The following is a 21,594-nucleotide window of genomic DNA, read 5'->3' on the forward strand; positions in this document are numbered from 1 at the left end:
AGAGAACATTCATGAGGTCAATGGAATCGTCTCACGCAGCAACCTTATTGAAACCAATGTAGACCTGATGAGGCCCATACAAGAGGTTGATGGACTAGACCCCGGTGACACATGGATATGGAGGCTGATGCCAAACATAAGTTTTTGTCATTCTTGCATTGCCATGAGAATAAAAGGTGACTCATAAATCATATGGTGACTGTCATATTAAGTGTTGGTAGGGTTTATTAAATATGTGAATTTAGTAAATATAAAATGCACTAGCATATATAAATGCATGAAGTAATTTTACACATTTTATGAATCATCCATATATATATATATGACGGAAAACATGAGAATTGATTTAAGACAAAAAATAATGACAAGGCATAACCAAACAACAATAAAAAAATAAGTGCAAATAACATAAAAAAACAGAAATATGATATGAACAAAAAACAAGAGGAGGAGGAGGGAGAGAAAAAGTGAGCTAGTGCAGAAGACATCCTATGGGCAATGCGAAGGACGAGGTGGACATCTACCTTCATGACACATCCAATTGAAGGGACACTCGGTGATGTGTCCTCAGGAGGGGCAGAGTCAGAAATTTTTCATGAGAGGGGTCAAATTAAAGTTTATAAATTTTGACAAGAGACAAAATATTATTTTTCAAAATTTTTATATAGGACAAGTAAAATTTTCTAAAATTTATATGCAATTTAAAAAAAAAATGAAGTGGGGGGAGGGTCCATGCACCTCCTGGAGATTGTTACACTTTTCTAAAACCACCACCAAAAGCAATGAACGAAGACCACCATGTAAAATGCCAACGGCTACTAACCGAAGGTAAAGGTGAAAAGAGAAGAAGCTACCTCGGTCAAAAGGGAGGGTATGGGGGGAAGGAAGGCGCTACCTCGGTCAAAAGGGAGACAAAAGAAATGGCAGTCAACAAATAGGTGGTGCGAGAAAAAAAAAAAAAGAGAATGGAGGGAAGGAAAATAAGTAGTTAGATTTTAAGGAGATCGAATGTTAGGGATTAAGTTGAAAAAAAAAACAAACAAACTGTATTTTTAAGAAACAGAAATGGTCCTTAAAGGAAAAACCAATCAGTCACTTAATCAAGACCTCTTGCTTGAAGGGTGCTTTTGTCTCTTGAATCAAAAGTTTTTTTTTTCCAATTTAATCTCTACCATAGATTTTCCTATATATATATATATATATATATATATATATATATATATATATATATATATATATATATATATATATATATATATATATATATATATATGTATGAAATGACTAGTAACTACCTGTTTTTGTGTATACATATCTCCAGAACATAACAAATACATAAAGGCACTAAGGTTTTCTGCATTGATGTTTTTGTGAGCTAGGAAATTGTGAACTCCAGGTGCAAAGAGTTTGGATTCTAGTTCAATATCAGACCTTGTCTGAATTCAATCTATTGGATTTAATGAATATCCAATCGGATCTTGTCTGAATCCAATCTATTGGATTTATTGAATATCCAGTCTATTAGATTTAGTTCATACATAAGATTGATCTGGACAATGGCATAACTAAAAAAAATTGGTTGGAGAGGCAATCATTTATAAATACTCATCTGGAGGGGCACCTATATATGTATAAAAGTGAATATTAAATTTGCCAATGTACAAATAATGAAAATTTAAGAAGCTAGTGTGGGCAACTGCCCAGACCAGCCCACATGTGGGTCCGCCACTAGATCTGGACCCCAAGACTGTTAAACTTCGAGTTAATTAGATCTGGATTTGCTTTCAGTTTGTCTATCAAAGTCCGAACAGGTATTAATCCAAATATGTGAAACCGAGTTAGGTCCGTTGACATAGAAATTGATGGGCTTCGGGCTTCATGGAAGCCTGATCTCTTATAGTCGGCCTTTTATTAGGGGGCGTTTGAATTGCGTGGATGGAACCAGATAATAAAATCAATATTGCAAGTTAATTTTTTCTATGTTAAATATCTATACATTTTGAAAATCAGTTCTTACCATATCATAATGCATTTCAGAATTGGGTTTGAATTTCAAAATCAGATTTGTTTAAAGCAAATTTATATTGACAATTTAAAATTTCATATTCAGATTGCATTTGAACTGTGAATTTAAAATTTCTGTTCAAATATGGTATGAACTTTTCTCATTTACTGTCGAATCCCGATATGTTATCCGATAAACCGGATATAGTAAAATTATAAATCCGGTACCAATCGGATCCATTGACATACCAGTCCCCCTCTCAAACGCCTACAAGACAAGATTGGACCAAATTGGACCCGGGAACATCTTGAGGACTGGATCACGACCCGGATCGAGACCCCGCACTCCCTCAGTGGAGTAGAGATTGCTTAGGACGTGAAGATGGTCGACGTCCCCCGAAGACCAGTTAAGGAGCGAACATCACCCGTCCATCAAGCTCTTAGTCGATCGACGACCGTCGGATTCTAAGCCCCTCAGAAACCCTCAACTGACAAACAGCGTACTTATTCAGTTCAGTGGCGCGCCAACCCTAACGCCTTCAGATTCCCGCTCTCTCTCTCTCTCTCTCTCTCTCTCTCTCTCTCTCTCTAGCAGCAGGGGGAAGAAGGGAAGCGAAGAGAAAGAAGGAGCCCTAGAATCTTCGATCGAGCTTAGCCTGCGATCACCGATGGCGGACGAGGTGGAGGCGACGGCGGCAACGGTGGCCGAGCTGTCGATGAATTCTGCTCCGTCATCGGAATGCCCGTCCGCAGCGGACTCTAAGAGCAAAAAGTACGCTCGATGGCCACGGGATTATGGTTTTCTTTATTTGCATTGTTTGTTTCTTTCCGCCTCTTCTCTTACCCTGATTTTCCATTTTTCTTGAATTTCGTGTAGTGCTCTGAAGCGAGAAGCTAAGATGAAGCAGAAGGAGGAAGAGAAGAGGCTCAAAGAAGAAGAGAAAAAGAAGAAGGCAAGTTCCTGTGGTTCTCTGTGACGTCTTTCCTTGTCATTTTTCCTTGCTGATAGTGAAAGTAGAGTTCCTCTGGGGATCAATTTCGTTTCCTTGTCCATTCGTCTATCTGTTCTTCGTATGAGAATTATGAATGATTTTCTATTTTGTGGGATAACCAAGACCCGGACCGATAGGATAAGACCAGAAATGGTACATTTGTCGATAAAGCGTAAATTAAGAAAAGGAGGTAGATATATCCATTTGATATTCCCATCCATAAAGTCGCGCGGTTTCTCGGTTGTTGTCAATGAAGCTGTACTAGTAATGGCACCAAAACACCTCCACGCTGTTAAAACACAACAATCTGTGGCCATGGCTTAGCAAATAACTGGTTTTCCGAGGTCACCCTGACATTCTCTGCCATCATGGGCTTAGAATTTTCCTGCCACCAAATTATTGGATAGTGGAACGCCTGCAACCACCATCTCCCTGCATTTCCATTGTGGTCTTGCCACCGGCAACGGCACCACAGTAGTTTCTCTATGTAACCATTTCTTCATTCCAGATGAAGTTTGTCAAACATTAATACCTTGATACCTTTCATGGAAAGTCGTGAACATCTGTAGACAGCCGCTTTTGGATGGATCTGTCTTGAATCTTGAAGAATGGGGATCACCTTCTTCAGAATCTGTTTGTCACTTTTGGTGCTGGCTGAGAACTTGATGTGTTCTCCTAAGTTCCCATATTCATCTAGTTACTGGTTGCTTGATGAAGATCGTTGTGGTTTGTCTGCTATTTCAGTCTCATCCTTTTCACTGGTGTGGTTTTTATAACCACCGCATCATTACCTTTTTCCTACCAAATTGCTTGGTAACATTACTATATACGGCTCTAGCAAGCTTACATTCCATGAGGATACGATTACCTGGTCCATGCTCCCTCTTACAAAGGAAAATTTAAACTCTTGTTTTTCTTTCTTAGCGGAGTGATCAAGTCATCATCAACTGAAAACCTTAATGTATCTGCAGCTATAAGACTTTGGGGTTCGCTAGAATAATTTTGTCACTCCACATACATCTCATTCGTATTTCACTTTCTCCAATGCTGACCCCCTTGGTGGACATTAACTGGCAGTCATATCCTTCTTTGTTATCATTGCTTATGATAAGATCCAAACCCCTTTTTTTTTGTGCAATAACATGTTATTGTTAGTTACACTAGTACCCGAGGGCTCATGAAGACCATTACCAACTTTGACTGGTTTAAGTCAACCATTCACCTCTCCTTATATATAAAGGCTAGTCCACCCATCCAAGCATCCAACAGTCAATCTACTTTATGAATGAAGACATTTTCTGGACCGCAGAGTAGTGAGCACCAAACATGATGTAGTAAAGCTTTTGGATAGATATTGGTCTCTAATAAGGTTCGAGTCATCTGACCAAGAATCAGTATAGGAGGTAGACATCATCCTTTTTCTCTCTCTTTTTTTTTTCGTGGTGTGGGTTGTGGGGTGGGGGGGCTTGGTGAGGAGGATGATGGAGTTTCAAAATTTTGAAAAAAGGGCGGAAGGGCCTTTTTAAGGAAATTTTATATGGTACCTCTGGCAGTTGGACTTCACTTGTGCGAAGGATTAGATGACTCAGTAACCATATTCTCAACTAATTTGGCTGAAAGATTCAAGTTAAGATCTCTCAGTTTCCTTCATGAGGATTGAGGTCTAAAATAATATCACTTTGGAAGATGCATGACTGTCCCAAACATTAATTATTTATTTCATGCTTTTCAGCTAATTTTGTGAAATTTTTCTGTTGACGTTTTTAATTTCAAAGAAGGGAAAATAAAAAATTAGAGAAAAAATAAAGTTTGAAAATATAATTTTAAAAGTTTTAAAATGCAGCAGTGCAGCAGTGCCCCAGTCGTACCCGTGTCGCCGTACCCACATACCGACATGGGTACCTGGGCAAAACTGGCTTACACGTGTCACATAGATGAAAAGTTCTTTTTTCTTAGGAAAATATTGGAAGTTCAAAAATTACAAAATAATGAAATAAATTCTGAAGTTATTTTCCCATTATTTTGTTACAAAAAAAACATTGCTAACGACTCAAAGTCATTTCTAAAAATGTCAAAAGTAACAGAAAATGGAGAATAAAGATCTCAAACACATTTAAAATGTGTTGTGCTGGTACTGCTAACACAGATTGACAAGTCCGTGAATAGTACTTAAGTTGTTTCATATGTTTCTGATATTTTAAAGGTGTATAGTGCTTAGTGTTACTTTTTTTTCTCTGTTACTGACATTCCTTTTGCATTTTGTGTTACTATTCCAACATGGTTCAAATGTATGAAAGGTTTATGAGCAATATGTTTGCCATGGAAAAATGTCTCCCACATCCAACACTATGTTATGTTTACACTTCTTAGTTGCATCTGTTATATTCTTATGCAGGCTGCCGCTGCAGCAAGTTCACAGGCTCAAAAACCGCATGCTACAGATGATGATGACCTGGATCCAACGGTCTATTCCCAACTTTCTCTACTGTCATTGTTGTATCTGAAATTCATTAAGTCTCTCTTATTCATCTTCCTTATGCATAACTTTGATAGTCATTTGATGGGTCCTAAAAATAACAGGATTAGTCTCTGTATGTGTGTGTGTGTGTCCATACACACATATCTAAATCCATAGTAGATAGTAAATACAATGCATATGTATGTCTATGAGCATGTTTTCTTATATCAGCATAGTCAATATCTTTTCTTTTCTATTTGTTGTTGCAGCAATACTATGAAAACAGGTTGAAAGCCCTAGAAGCTTTAAAGACATCTGGAGTCAATCCGTATCCTCATAAGTTCCATGTATCTCTGTCCATAAATGCATATGTTAAGAAGTATGAAGGGTTAAACAATGGCGAGCACCAGGAAGACATTACTGAATCTCTATCTGGTACCTGAGTTTGATTTTCTGGCTAGTTACTCCTTATATGTGCTATGCGACTTTTATTTTTGTAACGTTTAAGTTTCATCTATTAGGGAGAATTTTAAACAAGCGAACTTCTTCATCAAAATTGTATTTCTATGATCTGCATGGTGGAGGGGTCAAAGTACAAGTCATGGCCGATGCCAGGTACTTGAGTCATATTTCGCTTTCACTATCAAACGTCTGTCATATGTCATGCTTCAGTTGCTTGTTGTCTGTGTTTTTGATTGGTCATTGCCAAGTTAGTAACTCAGGAGCATACTAATTTTCATCATTTGCTTTTGCCATATTTTCTTCCCTTTTATGAAGACAATTCTTTTGTGCCAAATAAAGAAAGAGGGGATAACTAAAGTTATACTTACATCTTCTACTCGAAGGGATAAATGGATCTCCAAAATGTTGATGTGATGCAATTGTGCCCAGTGGAGGACCAAGGAAATTAAAGATAAGACTTGTAAGCACTCCATCTATGACCAAATATATTCAGAGTCTCAGACCACTATAGCACCAAGTTTCAGTGACTAGTCACCTTTGTCAATCACAGATCAATTGATCATCAGTGTGTATCGAGTTCTTTTGAGAGAGGATCTTCACTTTCAGTTTCAGCATGATACTTTTGAGATAAAGGATTGTTGATAGGTTAACACTGCTTCAGGTCCTGGCCTTTTCTGCCCTGGGAATAGAAGTGCTATAGATTATCAAGTAATGATGAGAAATCTTCAAAGGGAAATTGTATGCACATGCACAAACAAGAAACAAAATCATATGCAATTATGCATAGTCTGAGAATTTTCAAGTTATCATGGTTGGGAAGCTTGCATCTGTCATAATTCCAAGTTGCTTGAGAAAGTTGTGGAAGAAGGTAACATGAACCACCAGCTAGTTGCTGGAGCATTTTCCATTGCTTGAGATGCATCAGCTGGAGGGATTTCATTTTCTCTCCCTGTCTAGTTCTATTAGGGATAAATGCTAACCTGGGTGAAGCTGGTTTAAGTATCTGACTTGACCTAAATTAGAAGTCAAAAGGGCCATCATTGATCTAAATTAACACTTTTCTTTAGGTTAACGTTCTATACTTGTGGTTCTTGTTTGCATATGGGCCATTTAAGTATTTTATTCTGTCTTTTTTGTTTCAGTAGTTTACCTCATTGGCCATCATGTTATCATCACCCATACACTCTAGGTTTCTTTCTACTAAGTTGTTGGTATTGGTTGGAAGAATAACCTAATTCCAAAAACTTTGTGTTGTTTGGTAGCCATTTATAGCTGGTGTGTGTGGCCTCTTAAGTCTTTGTTTACTTCATCTAAATAGATTTTTTTTGTCACAGGAAATTGACAATAGCAAAAACATTAATATGCTGGGTTTGGCGCCTAGTTGTTCTTATGGTTTTCTTGGTAACCAGTAGAGTCAACTTATGGAAGTGAGAAGATAAAATTAAAGAAAAAATAAACTTGGAAGGCACGTCTTTCCTCATTACTCTTCTATACTGAAAATTCTGAATTCTTTTTGTATCGTCATAATGTTATTGACAGACTTATCAAGTCAAAGTCATTTTAAGCATTTGGTTGTCCAGTTATAGCAGAAACCAACTACTTTTATGCTTGGCTGTCTATCATTTAGTCCAATTGAAATAAATTCTGATTCAGCTTAATAATTTTGACAGGCACTCAGAGCTGGAAGAATCTGAGTTTTCTAAATATCATGCTTCCGTAAAGCGTGGAGACATTGTCGGGATAACTGGTTTTCCAGGTTGGTGATATTCCTTTCAAGTTTCAATTAAGATTTCCAGTTAATGGGTATAAGATTTTCTCTGTAATCGACTGCAGATTTTGCTTTTAAAGCCAGCTGCTTGTTTTCCACTCTTCTAGGCACTGACTAAGGTGGTACCATAGTTTTGCTCTTATAATGTGGTTCCAAAAGAGGAAAAAAATGGTGCAGGAATCCTTTTCAGTGATAGGATTTAGGGTTTAGACTCTCTCTGCTTTTTTTCCCCCTTCTTCTAGGTGCTTTTACCTGCAAAAGAGGTAAATAAAACATTGTAAAGTTTTTCCTTTCCTTTTTTTAGTAATTCTTAAGAAACTTAAAAAAATAAACTTGACATTGTTTAATAAAAAAGTAAGCTTATATTTTTCCGCTCGTTTAGTTCTTACTCTGTTTTGGCTGGTATTGTTCAGGCAAGTGAATGCTGAACACGGAGATATGAATGCTGGAGTGTGGAGGGTTCTACTGCCTTCTTGTTATCTTCTAATGTCAATATGATTTGCTCACTACTAGCAGTTGCTAAATTATGAAATACTATGCAACTGAGTTTGAGAATTTCTCTTAAATGCTTCTATGCATGCTTATAATTTGTTTAGAAGTAAGGCTAAAACATAGCCTGGCACATTTCTGGTCTATGTACATTTGTTGGTCATTTTAAGAGATTTGCTTGCAGTAACGAGCAAACTTTGTAACTGTTTGGAGATGCATAGCTATGTAGTTTCTTGTGAATAGACTCCCATGCCTTTTAATTTTTTATTTACTAGGTTAAGATGTTTCACACATTTACTGGTATCTACAGGCAAAAGTCAACGTGGTGAGCTCAGTATTTTTCCTAAGAAATTCACTGTCCTCTCTCCCAGCCTCTGCATGATGCCAAGAAATAAAGCTGCTCCCGGAAAGGATCATCAGTCCAAAGTAATTATATGGACAACTGCTAAGTGATGTGTGCTAAATGGCTTCTTGCTTATTTCCTTATTGAAACCATTCTTTCTGCCCCTTTTTTCAGAAGAGTGATGGGCAGGCAACTGATGCATGGACCCCTGGAAATCCTAGGAATCCTGAAGCATATGTTGTAAAGGATCAGGTACTCTATTGCTGATCCCACAAGAATAAAAAATAAACCTTGCTTATGTGTCATAGTCTTAAGGTGGTACTCTATGGTACCCTTGATGGTGTTGATTTACTGGTTTTGTTTTTTCAATTTGAGAGTTTGTCAATTGTAAGAAAGGAACAAGGAATTTCAATATATTTTGTCTACCTGGTTTGGAGAAAATTTTAGATATAGTGATTAGGATTCATCTGGACTTTCTTATGATTTATTGTGCAAACTTTTAGATGATATTCATTCCTCTATCTTCTCTCACATAAGAAACTGAAAAGAAAGAGAGATCAATTGTTTTTGACAATTTGTTGTACTGAATGACAGGAAACACGATATCGTCAGAGGTACCTTGATCTAATGTTGAATAAGGAGGTTAGGCAGATATTCCAGACTAGAAGTCATATCATCTCTTACATCAGAAAATATCTTGATGACCTTGAATTTTTGGAGGTATGTTGGAATTCTTACTGCACATATGCATCTTCATTTCCTTTTCATCTCTCTTTATGATTAAGATGTATATGCTAAAATGTCAGGTTGAAACACCTATGATGAACATGATTGCTGGTGGAGCTGCTGCTAAGCCGTTTGTTACTCACCACAATGAATTGAATATGAAGCTGTTTATGCGTATTGCCCCAGAGCTTTATCTTAAACAGTTAATTGTTGGAGGACTTGATCGTGTCTATGAAATTGGAAAGCAATTCAGAAATGAAGGAATAGATTTGACTCATAATCCAGAATTTACCACGTGTGAGTTTTACATGGCGTATGCAGACTATCAAGATCTGATGGAGTTAACTGAGCAAATGCTGTCTGGTAACTCCTATTCTGGGAATGTCTGATCGCACTGATTTTTATAACGTATTGTATTTTATATTTGCTGTTTTCATTCGTTGGGTTTATCTATCACAGGAATGATCAAGAAAATAACAGGGGGTTACAAAATCAAATACCATTCAAATGGTTACGACAATGAACCTATAGAGATAGATTTTTCTCCCCCTTTCAGGTAAGCTTTGTAGATTCTTGAATTTGCAGAATTTGATTACCTGCAAGCACTTGTTAGTTTTGGGGATACTCATTTCTTTTTGTCTCTGTAAACTTCAGAAGGATTGATATGATTGAAGGACTGGAAGCAGAGGCCAACCTTAACATTCCGAAGGACCTCACCAGTGAAGCAGCTAATAGATATCTAGTTGATGCTTGTGAAAAGTTTGGTGTGAAATGTCCGCCTCCACAAACAACAGCTAGACTATTGGACAAGGTATTTTTCCATTTTGGCTGATGCTTGTATGTACTAAAAAAAACTGAATTGAGCTCCTTGCAAAAGTTCATGAGAATCATACAGCTTGTTATGGCTATTTGTCATAGCATATTTTTATATTCAGGGTTATGCTTCACCAACCTGGTGGTTCTTTTTATGAGTGAGGAGCAGGAGAATTTATCCTAGGAAGCAGAAAACTATTAAACATTCACGAAATATTAACAGGAGATCATGTACAAGGAATATATCCATATTTATATATCCTTTATGTTTCTATATATATATATATATATATATATATAGAGAGAGAGAGAGAGAGAGATACACATACACATACACAGAGAATGGAGAGAGACACTGTTTAGATATTTCACCATACTGAACTTTTTATCTATATGGTTTCTCTAATCAGCTTGTTGGCCATTTCTTGGAAGAACAATGTGTGAATCCTACGTTCATAATCAACCATCCAGAGATAATGAGTCCTTTGGCAAAGTGGCACCGGTCAAAACCGGGCTTGACTGAACGTTTCGAACTTTTTGTCAACAAGCATGAGGTATGTGCATATTGTTCTATCTTTACGGGTTTCACTTTCCTATTTTCCACCAGTGTTGATGTTAATCTTCACTATGTTAGGTGTGCAATGCATACACCGAGTTGAATGATCCTGTTGTGCAGCGTGATCGCTTTGCCCAACAGCTCAAGGTATTGGGTTTGATTTTATGGGTTTCTGATAACAATTTTTTTTTCTGGAAGATTCTCATAATTTTCCTGTGGCTCTAGGATCGGCAATCCGGTGATGATGAGGCAATGGCTTTTGATGAGGCATTTTGCACTGCTTTGGATCATGGGCTGCCACCAACTGCTGGGTGGGGATTAGGGATTGACCGGGTTGCTATGCTTTTAACAGATTCTCTAAACATCAAGGTCCATCTTCAACCTATCTGGTGGATTAGACATGTAGGTACCTGAATGGTTTCTGGTTCACATCTGACTCCATTAGTATTATTTGTTTTTTCACAGGAGGTCATCTTTTTCCCAGCCATGAGGCCGCAGGATGAGTCAGATGCAAAATGTAATTCTCAAATCCTTTTTCTCCTTCTATATGCATAATATCTCTCCTTGTGTGCAGTACAATTTTCAAATATTATCATTTTTTTTCTGATACATTCTTCAAAGTATGAACTTCCCCTTCTAACGTATGTATTACTCCCTATGTGCTTGTTCATTATGGGCAACATCTTTGTGTGTTGTGTTCTCGCATGATATACCAGTATTTCAAGGACAAGGTTAAAAGTTGTAGGTCGTGAACGTGTTACTTGGTCGCTGCAGGATTGGGTGCAACAGTTGGTCTCTTGCGATTTCACTACAGTTGAATGCCTGTGATCGGCCAACAAATTCTTCTTCAGCTCTAATTGGAGAAGGTGATAGGAAAATTTTGTATCAAGCATGTTAAGAAAATTAGACTTGATTCTTCAAACTGAAAATGGTGCACACTTTATTCATTAAACTGATGTATTGATTGTCTGCGCATTTGGGGGGTAGTTTGGCAACTTTGTCAGGACTGGTGCTTCTTATATGATGTGTAATATTCGGTCTTGTTTTGTTTGGTAAAAGTTGATGCCCAGATGTCTCTCCACCGAAAGATGTTCGTATATGATGATATTTTGCAATTGTAGACAGCGAAATGGCGTGCAACAACTAAAAGAAAACGGAGGTTGGACATGTTTCTCGATATGCATTCACCAGCTCGCTTGTTGTTCCATCTCTTTTTCTTTAATGAAGAGAGGAGCCGAAAGTATTTTAGATCAGTCCCATTATGACCTACAAGGTAGATTTTTTCGGTTAAACTGTTCTGATTATCCTCAAGTTTCGTCCTAAGCTGCCTGCTTGCGTAATCATTTTTGAAGACATTTATGAGCTGAGCATTCCAATAATTTAAAATCACCAAGCATTACAGTGATTTAATAGTTACTGGTATTTACTTTATTCAAGCTACTGAAAGATAAATTGGTCTGAACAATGGTCTCAGGGTGGTGTGCGTCACACTTTAGTGGACTTTTAGCCTTAAACAAAGTTGAAAATTAAGTTGATTTGGTTCGGATGTTTGCGCAATATAATGGATAATTAAAACCAAATGGTTCAGATGGTTTCATAACAATTATGTTCATGTAAATATACAATGTAATATGAGAGTAATCCCATATGGTGCTGTATAAAAGGTGTATAGAAGAGGGAGAAGAGCCAACTACATATAGAAAAAGATGTAAATTTCTTTGATATCTCCAAACCGGCTAGTCCAATTGATAGTCTTCTTAAATCCTCCGTACTGTTTGATGCATGGTGTGTTTAATCACATCTAATCAATGTAATGCATCGGGCAGTTATGATTTGGATGAAACTCAAGATGGCTAGACAATTTTAGCAAATATTATATATGAAAAATTGATAAAAAAACAACCAATAGGTCAAAGACAAAAACCAATTTTTTTTTGTAAAAAATTATTTTAAAGAAAATATAAACGTCCTAATATATGAATAAAAACTATTTTGATATCAAATATGTTTTAAAACAAGTTTTTATGAGATGTTGATTTTTCTATTATCAAAATGTTGGTGCAATGAGAGCCATTCATTTTTTATTATGAAAACCTAAAAAAATCAACTTAATATATATTTTGCATCAACTTATTTGGTAAGTTATATTAAAAAAACACTTTAAATATCATATTTAAAAGGTTTGGATGTTGTCCCTGACCTTTTGGTTTGGTTTATATACTATAATTGGTAGGTGCTACATGCTTAGATGTAGAATGAATAACATACAATCTCAGCCCGTAATTTTTTTTCAAAGTGATGGCATAAAAAGGTCATGAGACATTTTGGTCGTCTAATATTAGTTTAAGTCTTTTTTACCTCTAAAAAGTCCATGACTGAAATTGTTTTTTTATCTACATTACGTCTAAGTATATAGCACCTACGAATCTTTCTCTTCCCCTCTCCCTCTCCCTCTCCTTTTCTATATAAATAAATAATGGTAAAACCTAATTGAAAACATGCTACTTACTATATAAGCTGCTTCAGTAAGCAAGTGCAACAATGTTATCTGAAAATGTACAACAAAAACGGCTTCCTCTGAACTTCACATTTCTGTAACTTGATGCAGTTAGTTAATGAATAGTTATAAGACTATTCACATATTTTGACTTCCAAGTAATGAATACAAAACTTCCAAGAATAACTTGCTAGATCCCCATAAAAGACAGGTTTTCAATTACAATCGACGTGCATATTTCTCTTCTCAGGCATCAAGAATCAAAAAACCCACTTATAGACCACGATATGCTGTGATTCGGAACTAATCCTACTGCATTCACCAATTCTGCATCCAAAATATTTACCATGTAAAAGTAAGTTCAGGAGAACTAGGAAGACAACATCTCATTTGAAGATCCTACTCAAGACCAAGCACCAAGAGAAGCCAAATGTTTAGGCAAAAAGAGGCATGACAAAGAAAAGCAAACCTAATAACCAGGAGCCATAAAACTGATAAGCTATTATATCTTGGAAAAACGACAGTAGCTACAGAAAGAAACCTCAATAAATGTGATGAAAAACTATTTAAATATGTAAAAAAAATTAGACTAACAAATCTGCACAAAAGGCAAAAAATTTACAAGACAAACGAAGAAGCAAATGAAGCACATAAAATTCTTTGAGCTCTATCAGATTACTGGAGTTTTCGCCCGTAACTACCTTCTTGCAAGGTCTACTAACTTGTAAATAAGTCTTTTCAGCTCCAGATCATTAGGATTGCCTCCCCTTTGCCATGGTTTATTCACCATGACTGTTGGCATTTCGGATTGGTAGTTGGCTTCAAATAAAAACTCCAAAACTTTTCTGTAGTTTTTGTGTAGTTCTTCAAATTCTTGTCTAACTTCCACTTGTACTAGTTGACATCATTTTCTATTTTATGTATTCCATTTGCTGAATTTCTTTTCCAGTGTTAGTAATCAGATTATCTAGTTCTTCAATATCTAACATAAATAGTGGTCCACTATTTGAATTTTTGGGACATTTTAGTGTGTGGTACCTTTTCTTTTTCAGTAATTAATTTCCGCTTCTCCTAAGGTTTCTATCAATTCCTTTTTGTTTATCCTCTTCAGGTTTTTTTTCTGACAGTTTCCTGTGCGCACCCTATGTTTGTAAATCCATGTATGTTCTTTGGATGATCATATCATTTGCTCTATTTGGCAGTAATAACTAAAATAGTGGCTTGTGGTGATTGAGTATGTTTAGACCACCTATATGAAGAGGAGACAAAAACATATATGGAAGAAGAAAAGGGTAGATAGACCACCTATATGAAGAGGAGACAAAAACAAATATGGAAGAAGAAAAGGGTAGACAAAATATGAAGAGTGGCAAACTTATGGAAAGTGAAGATGAAAATCATTTAAATGAACTGCATAAGGGAGTCGTGATATTATTCATAAAATGGAAGGCTAATAGTGAAAAGAAATACCATAACATTCCAAGGCAGGGCATATACTATAGTTTACAACCAAAAATACTACATATACATGTGAAACAATATGTCTGAAATATCAATATAGTCAAAACAAGACAAATTTGAAAAGCAAATATCTCTCAATACATCTCCCAATAAGATCTAAAACTTTTAATTCCAGCTTTATGAAGGGTCAAGTGAAGACCTTTGATTTACACGAACTCAAGCACAACTGAAGTCCATCATTCCTCCAGAAGAGAAGCAAATAGTCGACAATCAAGTTTGCTTAAGCCCCAGGTCTCTTCAAAAGGTCTCACCTTACATTATTGAGTTACCTTTGTATCACGCATAAATGATGTACTTTGTTTCATATCTTGTCCTCATGTCATTTTCCTATGTGAAGAGAAAAATAGTCAACTTTTATGTTCTCATATTTTTATTTTCTCTTCCAAGCATGCCAAAGGTCTTGCTATAAATCCAGTCACCTTTGTAATAGTTTATGCTTCATTATAAATGGAATGCAGGAAAGGCTACTTTCTACAAATTGAAAAAATAAAACGGATTGCAAAGGAAATAACGAATCTTAATTACCCCACTTGAGTTTAACTGGTTTCTAGATCTTTTACCGATAAACCTTCTGTAAGTACATGAGTTTAAGTATAAATCGCCAACCTCTGGAGAGACACCGAATCATACTAAAAAAAAACAGGATAAAATAACTTGCACGAACAGGTGCAGTTATTTGAGCTTTTTGTTGAACTATACCGTACCAGATCCAACGGTTTCGCAGCTAATAAAAGTTGAAGCTATGTCATTCATTTTAATTACATATAATAAACAATAAGTGAACGTATCTTCACAATTTGGTTTCCTTTCCAGCCAGATTCCACTAGTTTACATGAACCAGCATGATAATTGCTCATCAGATACTGGATAAGAACAGAGGCTTTAGCAAAAAGACATATTTAAGCAGACCTTGGAAGGAAAAAGGATCAATTATCATCAGTTGGCATGAACCTAGATACATGCAACCCAAGGAGAACCTTAAGCATAAGCCGATTCAAAGTTCAAACACCCAGTATGGGATTAAAGTTTTGTGTTCACCTTAAGCCATGTGTGTGTGACCCGTCTTACAGATGCATTCAGGAAAAGGATTCTCATAAAATGATTCCTCAGTGCGAAGCCGTGCTCGACCTTTAACTCCAGGCAAGGGGCCTTTTCTTTCTCTGGGTGTACCAAGTCTGTGGACAACATATGAATTCATTTGATCATTGACTTAAATCACTTCAAAAAGGAAAAATCTCATGGAACTCCAGACGACATAGAAAAGCCTCTTTGGCAAATGCATCATAAAATGTCCGAAATTGCAGAAATTGCTCTAAATTAGAAAAAAAAAAGGCTCACATTGACCTTCCTTCACATAGGGAACTGCAGAACTGCATTACCTAGATTTATGCATCTGACTCACAAGTGATGAAAAGAAGGGTCCTTCTTTGAGCTCTCCAGCTTCTGTCTTATCAAAAAGCTCTACCAGTCCTTTCCTGCAGGCATAGAGAAAAGTAATGGAATAGTTCAGCATTTTCTCATGTCATGCAAATAAAAGAGCAGATGAATGTTGTGGACACTTTTTTCTGCACATGTCAGGATCAATCCGCCAGGAAAAAACATTTAGTCACGAAAATTAGGTAAGATATCACAACATGTCTATTCTTGTGTTACAAGTGCTCATGACAAAAAGTTGACATGCCACATCTCAAAATGGATAAAGCGGTCTTTACTCAAGAACATCCGTCACATAACCTTTGAACAAGATGCATGCTCCACTTTCTAACAAGAGAGAGAGAGGTTGGGGATGGTTGATGGTTTTCATTTCCGTACACCACTTGCCCATAAAAAAGACAAGTAGAGCAAGCATAAGGCCAAAAGAGAATCAAGCATTACCATTATGATAAAAAGATTGGATTATGAAGCATGATTCTCTATGCAGGACCCAGGGAGCATCAGTTGTTAAATTTGAAACCTAACCACATCAATATATTACTTAGATTGGGACAACCACATAAATGTTATGGACGGCAGTTTCTCAGCAAGATATATAAGGAAATGTACCTGTCAGGACTAATTGTCATGCGATGGCCTAAAAACCTGCGATGACCCTCAACTGCTCTTGCCATGTTTCCTGAATATGAAGGTACAAACACATCGCTTTCAACAGATACAATGTAATCTATAGCTGCAGTCTGAGATGCATGACTTGCAAATACTTCCAGTTCTTCAGGCATTGCCACTGTTTCCTGTCAAATTTATTCTTCGAAGTCACCCACTCAACATTCAGCATACATATGGCATGAAATATCATAAACATAAAATATTACCATATCCTTTAGTCATGAATTCAATCACAACATTATGGAACCAACCTTGAAATATAGGTTTGGGAAGTAAGATTTTAACTCCGCAAGGTGTCTATCTCCACCATATATCTCACCAGCAGCAATGTATATCAAAGTAGATGAAGGATACCCCAGAGCTCGCAGGAAAATCCCAACCTCCTTGGGGGTAAGTGGACAGTTGCCTCCAATTCTCTGCTCTGTTGAGTTTATCTGCTTCGTTTTCCAATGGTTAGTATTCTGCCTACAAAAAAAACAGAGCCACACTCTTAGAATTTAACTATGAGTCCAAACCAATAATCAAGTAAGCATGACTGTGTGTCATTTCTCACCTCATTATTGACAGTTCTTTAGCTTCATTATCAGTTAAGCCATAAGTACAACCAGTAAAAGACAGCATGTCCTTTTCATATCGCAGGTGAAGGGCAATATATTTCCCATGCGACCTCAAGCGTTCCACCAGCTTCTGTTCTGTCATTGTCATGCATTCAGAGCATAATTAATAAGCTGAGACCTCTTAGATAAAGCCTGGCAAAAAAATTGTTTTTGCCCAAGGATCACAATAGGAAATACAAAGCACAGAGTAACCAGACCATTCCTATTTCCTCAATGGGACGAGAGAAGCGGAGGGCATAATACATTGCACGGCAGCGCAACCTTTGAATATCAAGTGGCACGTCATTGTTTGAAAGCCGTGAATCAGATTTTGGGACATGAATGACCTGTAATTTTAACAGCATTAATGGAACTTGTGTAGAAACCAAGAAAATCATGATTACAGTTTTCACAGGAAAAAAAAAAAAAAAAAAAAAGAAAACAAGGATATCTGAGCTCATATGGAAACTGGAAGTATTAACTAAAATATATGCCACTAGTGATTACTCATCAAGTATGCTTCATCAGTATCTGTTTTATTTCCAGGAATCAGAATAACTATAGCTTGACAAGTGACAACGGCATCATGTTAAAGCTTACACATAGACAGAGGATATTCCATGAACACCAAACTACCAATTGTAGAATATGAAAAGAAAATGAAATGCCAAAGCAAAGATATAAGTATTTGGAGTTGTGGACATTTTCTGTGAATGGATGCATTTTCTTTGAGATAATGACAAGACACGGAAGAAGACGAAGAGTCAAAGACAACATGCAGTAGCCATCAGCATTGATGACTTGGAAGCCGTCTACAGTCATACCTCTCAACATTAACAATTGTAATTGTCTCCAGAACTATGTAGGAACATGTACACAAACACACAAATGAGGCATCTGGTGTATAAGTTCTTCTTTCATAGCTTTACAGAAATCAAAATTTTCCTATATGATTTGATAAAAGTAAATCTTAGAACTTCAGATAGATCTTAATCTCTTTATAAAGAAAAGAGAGAGAGGTTAGTTGTCTCCAAGGGACATATTACAAACAGCCTCCAGGATTCACTAGATTTCATCCGAGTATTTTGCTTGAGGTGAAAATGGAAAGAATGATATTTATTTGGCCATACCATAAATTTTTTTTTCTCTAATAAGTTATGCCATGTGCTGCACATGAAGCTACTGTATTATCAACACGTCATTGCCTACATTTCTGCCAAACAAGTGACACACCATGTCCTGCATTTCTGTTAAACATGTGATACATGACCATCCAACAGCTAAGTACATTAAGCGAGCATCTCATAGCATGTACCACAGTGTAGAAAAATACAACAAAAATCCAAGCTGCTACAAAACTATGACTCCTTTTAATCTTTCCAGTGTCCCGATAAATGGCAACAACCCATCCTCCAACCTGAAGTCATTTGGCCAGGTAAGTATATCAATTAACCACCACAAGCATGTAAATCAACAGTTAGGACCATCATACCTTGTACGTTTTCCATAGCTGTGCTATGTCCTCATAATAGCTTTTAGAAGACCAAGAGGTGAAGTGCTTCCTGGCCTTGGGAACAGATTCCAACTCTTTTGGTAGCTCTTTGACAATTCTAACATCTCCTTTCAGGGTTGCAATGAAATGTTCTTCATCAAAAATGTCTGAGAAAGAACTGATTTAAAGGGGAAAAGTTACAGAGACAACCATGCATGTACTGTAGAAGATGAATGGTTTATTCCTGAATACAACTAATACTACATACCTTGAATCTTGCCAGAAGGACTTTCTGTCCAGCTGAGGAATTACGAGTGTAGCATTCAACATCCGGGCCACAGCAACCATGTCACATATCTTCAGAGAACAGATGGTGATGAGATCCATCAAAATCATAAAGAGTATGAACTTATCAGTTGAAACACACATGCAAATAAAACAATGGTGCTCCTATTCACAGATAAATCACAATCAGATGGGTATTGTTAAGTGTACAAGGAATAAAGAGTCAATCATTTAAATGTTTCATAAGAAGTCATACAAGGATACATAGTACCTAAAATACCACAAATTTAATTATGTAAAGTTCATCACACATTTCTGGAACCATTCTCCACGTAGCTATGAAAAAAAATGTTAAAACATGATATTCAATAGATTCCATGCAAAATGTTCTCTAGGTAAGTGACAAAATTTTCATTTTGGTACAGGACTCGTTATCATTTAAATCAATTTATTGTCTTCATCAATAAACCAGGTTGGTTTAGCAAATACTGCCAGTGAGTATGTCTCTAAAGATATCAAAACTCTGAAAGCTTTCAGAAGATAAAGTACTTTATCTGTAGGAGAAGGTCGTTATTTTATTTTCAGAAGTACTTTTATCTTTCTTTGAAAATTAAGAGTCCTAGATTACACTTCATAAACAAACTACTCTATTGTATTCTAGAATTTAGATTCATGCTTAAACATTGGCCATGTCAAGGTCAGCCAGAAAAGGTTCTATGTCGTTTACTTGACCAGTATATGTTGCATCATATTCATGGAAGAAAGACCTGCTGGCTGCTGGCTGCAAGTGGTTTGCACACCTAGATGGATAAAACCTCCTTTATGTAGTGTTTGATAGCCTCGGATCTCGGATCCAAGGCTGAATTAGAAGTGCGCACTGTAATATCCAATCTTAATAGTGTGGATCTTAAAATCCATATTACATGTAACAACAATGGATTTAAGGTAGGATGGGGGTTGTCCTATCTTAAACCCACGGATCTCAGATCCGTAGTGAAACAAATACAGGTAAGCATTCAAACTGCACGATGTGAAGAATTTGATAGCAGGCCATGCATCCCTTGCCGCAGGTCGAAACATTGAAGAGACCCCCCTCCCAGACGGGGAGGGGCCCCTCAGGATTTCCCATCAATATGGACTTGTATATCAGAGTACGTAATGCAACCCGACCCCTTGTGTAGATGTCTTTTTTTTCTTATGGAAAAGAAGCCAATAGTCAAACTTGAAAAAAAAAGACCATTTTCTGCATTTCCAGATAAAGGCAGAAAACAAGCTGCAGCAAGATACCTCCAAAGTCCTTAGAAAACTTACCCCGGTGCGCATTTGATTTAATCCCCCATTGCTTCTCACGGTTATGTATCTATCCCAATCTTCAGGAGCTGATCAGCAAAGAGTATGAAGATTAGATAAGAAACATCAAAAGCCCAAGAATTTAGATAATCTAAGTTAATGAAGATGAAAAAAGCACAATAGAGAGTTCAAACATTTCGTGATGAGGCCATAAATTTCGCTTGTCACATTTCACTTGGCATAACGAGTTAATATAATTGCAAAGTGAGAACCAATTGTGAAAGCCAACAGAACTAAAAGAGAGATAATCAAATAAGTAAACCTGTATAACTCCGTGTAGGTTTGGTACATGGACGGAGCTTCCGACTGAGGGGAACCCTCCATAACCACTCTTCCCCGTCCTGCAAACAAACCAACAGTTTTCACAGATTTGACATACGATCAAAAAAAAAATCCTAAGAAAAGAAAACCCGGTCTCAGATCTAGAAAGATGAGCAACAGAGTCAAATCATGTTCATGAAGACAATGAACAATAAAAATGGGGTCTTTACGCTCCCGAACTGCACGCAGTTACAATATTCAGGTGGGGAGACTGAGCATGCCCCAAATCATTAGCAATATAACAATAATTGCAGTTGTCCATTCTCTAACAACGGCAGCCCAAATCAACAGCTGTTCAGAGCTCAGTAGTACATTCCATCCATTGTATCCACACAGACACACACAGCGAACCTCGTGGAAGACATTCTGTCCCTGGTTGGAGCGGGCATCCCGGAGATCAGGAACATTCTGCTTCTGCAACACGGAGACCACGAGGAGGAAGGCGACAGAGGAGGAAATGACAATAAACAGCAGAAAGAAGGCCGGCGCCTTCTTCAGCGCAAGGGCCACCCTGGAAGAGGAAGACCTGAAAGCGGTCCTCCCCCTGCCGCTTACCATCACTGAAGATCGCCGCCGCCACCATGCATTGATTTAGAGGTTCAAGACAATCCTCTCCTCCTCCCTTGCTCGGTCCAAGACTCCGACCCCAAGTTTCTACTTTCTAGCTCATCGGACGAAATCTCTCTCTTCTCTCTCTCTCTCTCTCTCTCTCACAAACACACACATATGTATATATATATTCAGCCGAACAAACCCGTCTGTCGATCTCAATCGTCTATCTGAGACGAATCTCTCTCTCTCTCTCTCTCTCTCTATAT

General features: G+C 37.1%; 2 protein-coding genes across 3 annotated transcripts; one reads left to right on the forward strand and one right to left on the reverse strand.

Annotated features, from left to right (window-relative positions):
* The first annotated feature begins 2,524 nt into the window (after positions 1-2,524).
* Positions 2,525-11,669, forward strand: LOC116267306 (lysine--tRNA ligase). 2 transcript variants are annotated; one of them, XM_031648981.1, is made up of 17 exons: positions 2,525-2,776; positions 2,882-2,957; positions 5,392-5,460; positions 5,724-5,889; positions 5,976-6,069; positions 7,587-7,672; positions 8,484-8,599; positions 8,691-8,768; positions 9,111-9,236; positions 9,323-9,605; positions 9,702-9,798; positions 9,897-10,053; positions 10,466-10,609; positions 10,690-10,758; positions 10,837-10,980; positions 11,077-11,128; positions 11,328-11,669. In XM_031648981.1, exons 1-17 carry the CDS (start codon positions 2,673-2,675, stop codon positions 11,345-11,347), a joined length of 1,881 nt encoding a protein of 626 aa, XP_031504841.1. In that variant the 5' UTR covers positions 2,525-2,672; the 3' UTR covers positions 11,348-11,669. The 2 variants fall into 2 exon arrangements, with proteins under 2 accessions (XP_031504841.1, XP_031504843.1); XM_031648983.2 differs by having other exon boundaries at positions 11,386-11,669.
* Positions 11,670-13,101: 1,432 nt separating this feature from the next.
* Positions 13,102-21,471, reverse strand: LOC116266811 (O-fucosyltransferase 38). Its single transcript, XM_031648201.2, has 12 exons — positions 21,128-21,471; positions 20,718-20,796; positions 20,417-20,484; positions 19,089-19,177; positions 18,821-18,998; positions 17,547-17,675; positions 17,286-17,419; positions 16,984-17,197; positions 16,673-16,857; positions 16,009-16,104; positions 15,668-15,804; positions 13,102-13,435 (listed from the first exon to the last, which is right to left on the reverse strand). Exons 1-11 carry the CDS (start codon positions 21,332-21,334, stop codon positions 15,669-15,671), a joined length of 1,515 nt encoding a protein of 504 aa, XP_031504061.1. The 5' UTR covers positions 21,335-21,471; the 3' UTR covers positions 13,102-13,435; position 15,668.
* Positions 21,472-21,594: the final 123 nt, after the last annotated feature.

This window comes from Nymphaea colorata, chromosome 13 (assembly GCF_008831285.2).
Source record: "Nymphaea colorata isolate Beijing-Zhang1983 chromosome 13, ASM883128v2, whole genome shotgun sequence".
Lineage (NCBI taxonomy): Eukaryota > Viridiplantae > Streptophyta > Magnoliopsida > Nymphaeales > Nymphaeaceae > Nymphaea > Nymphaea colorata.

What these genes read in the sequence shown, in the direction of transcription:
- LOC116267306 (XM_031648981.1), top strand. Translation starts at nt 2,673, where the DNA reads ATGGCGGACGAGGTGGAGGCGACGGCGGCAACGGTGGCCGAGCTGTCG. An exon ending in GAAAGGATCATCAGTCCAAA is followed by an intron (nt 8,600 to 8,690) that starts GTAATTATATGG and finishes CCCTTTTTTCAG; the next exon opens with AAGAGTGATGGGCAGGCAAC. An exon ending in CATATGTTGTAAAGGATCAG is followed by an intron (nt 8,769 to 9,110) that starts GTACTCTATTGC and finishes ACTGAATGACAG; the next exon opens with GAAACACGATATCGTCAGAG.
- LOC116266811 (XM_031648201.2), bottom strand. Translation starts at nt 21,334, where the DNA reads ATGGTAAGCGGCAGGGGGAGGACCGCTTTCAGGTCTTCCTCTTCCAGG. An exon ending in TCCTTCTGGCAAGATTCAAG is followed by an intron (nt 18,999 to 19,088) that starts GTATGTAGTATT and finishes CCTTTAAATCAG; the next exon opens with TTCTTTCTCAGACATTTTTG. An exon ending in ATGACAATTAGTCCTGACAG is followed by an intron (nt 16,105 to 16,672) that starts GTACATTTCCTT and finishes CTATGCCTGCAG; the next exon opens with GAAAGGACTGGTAGAGCTTT.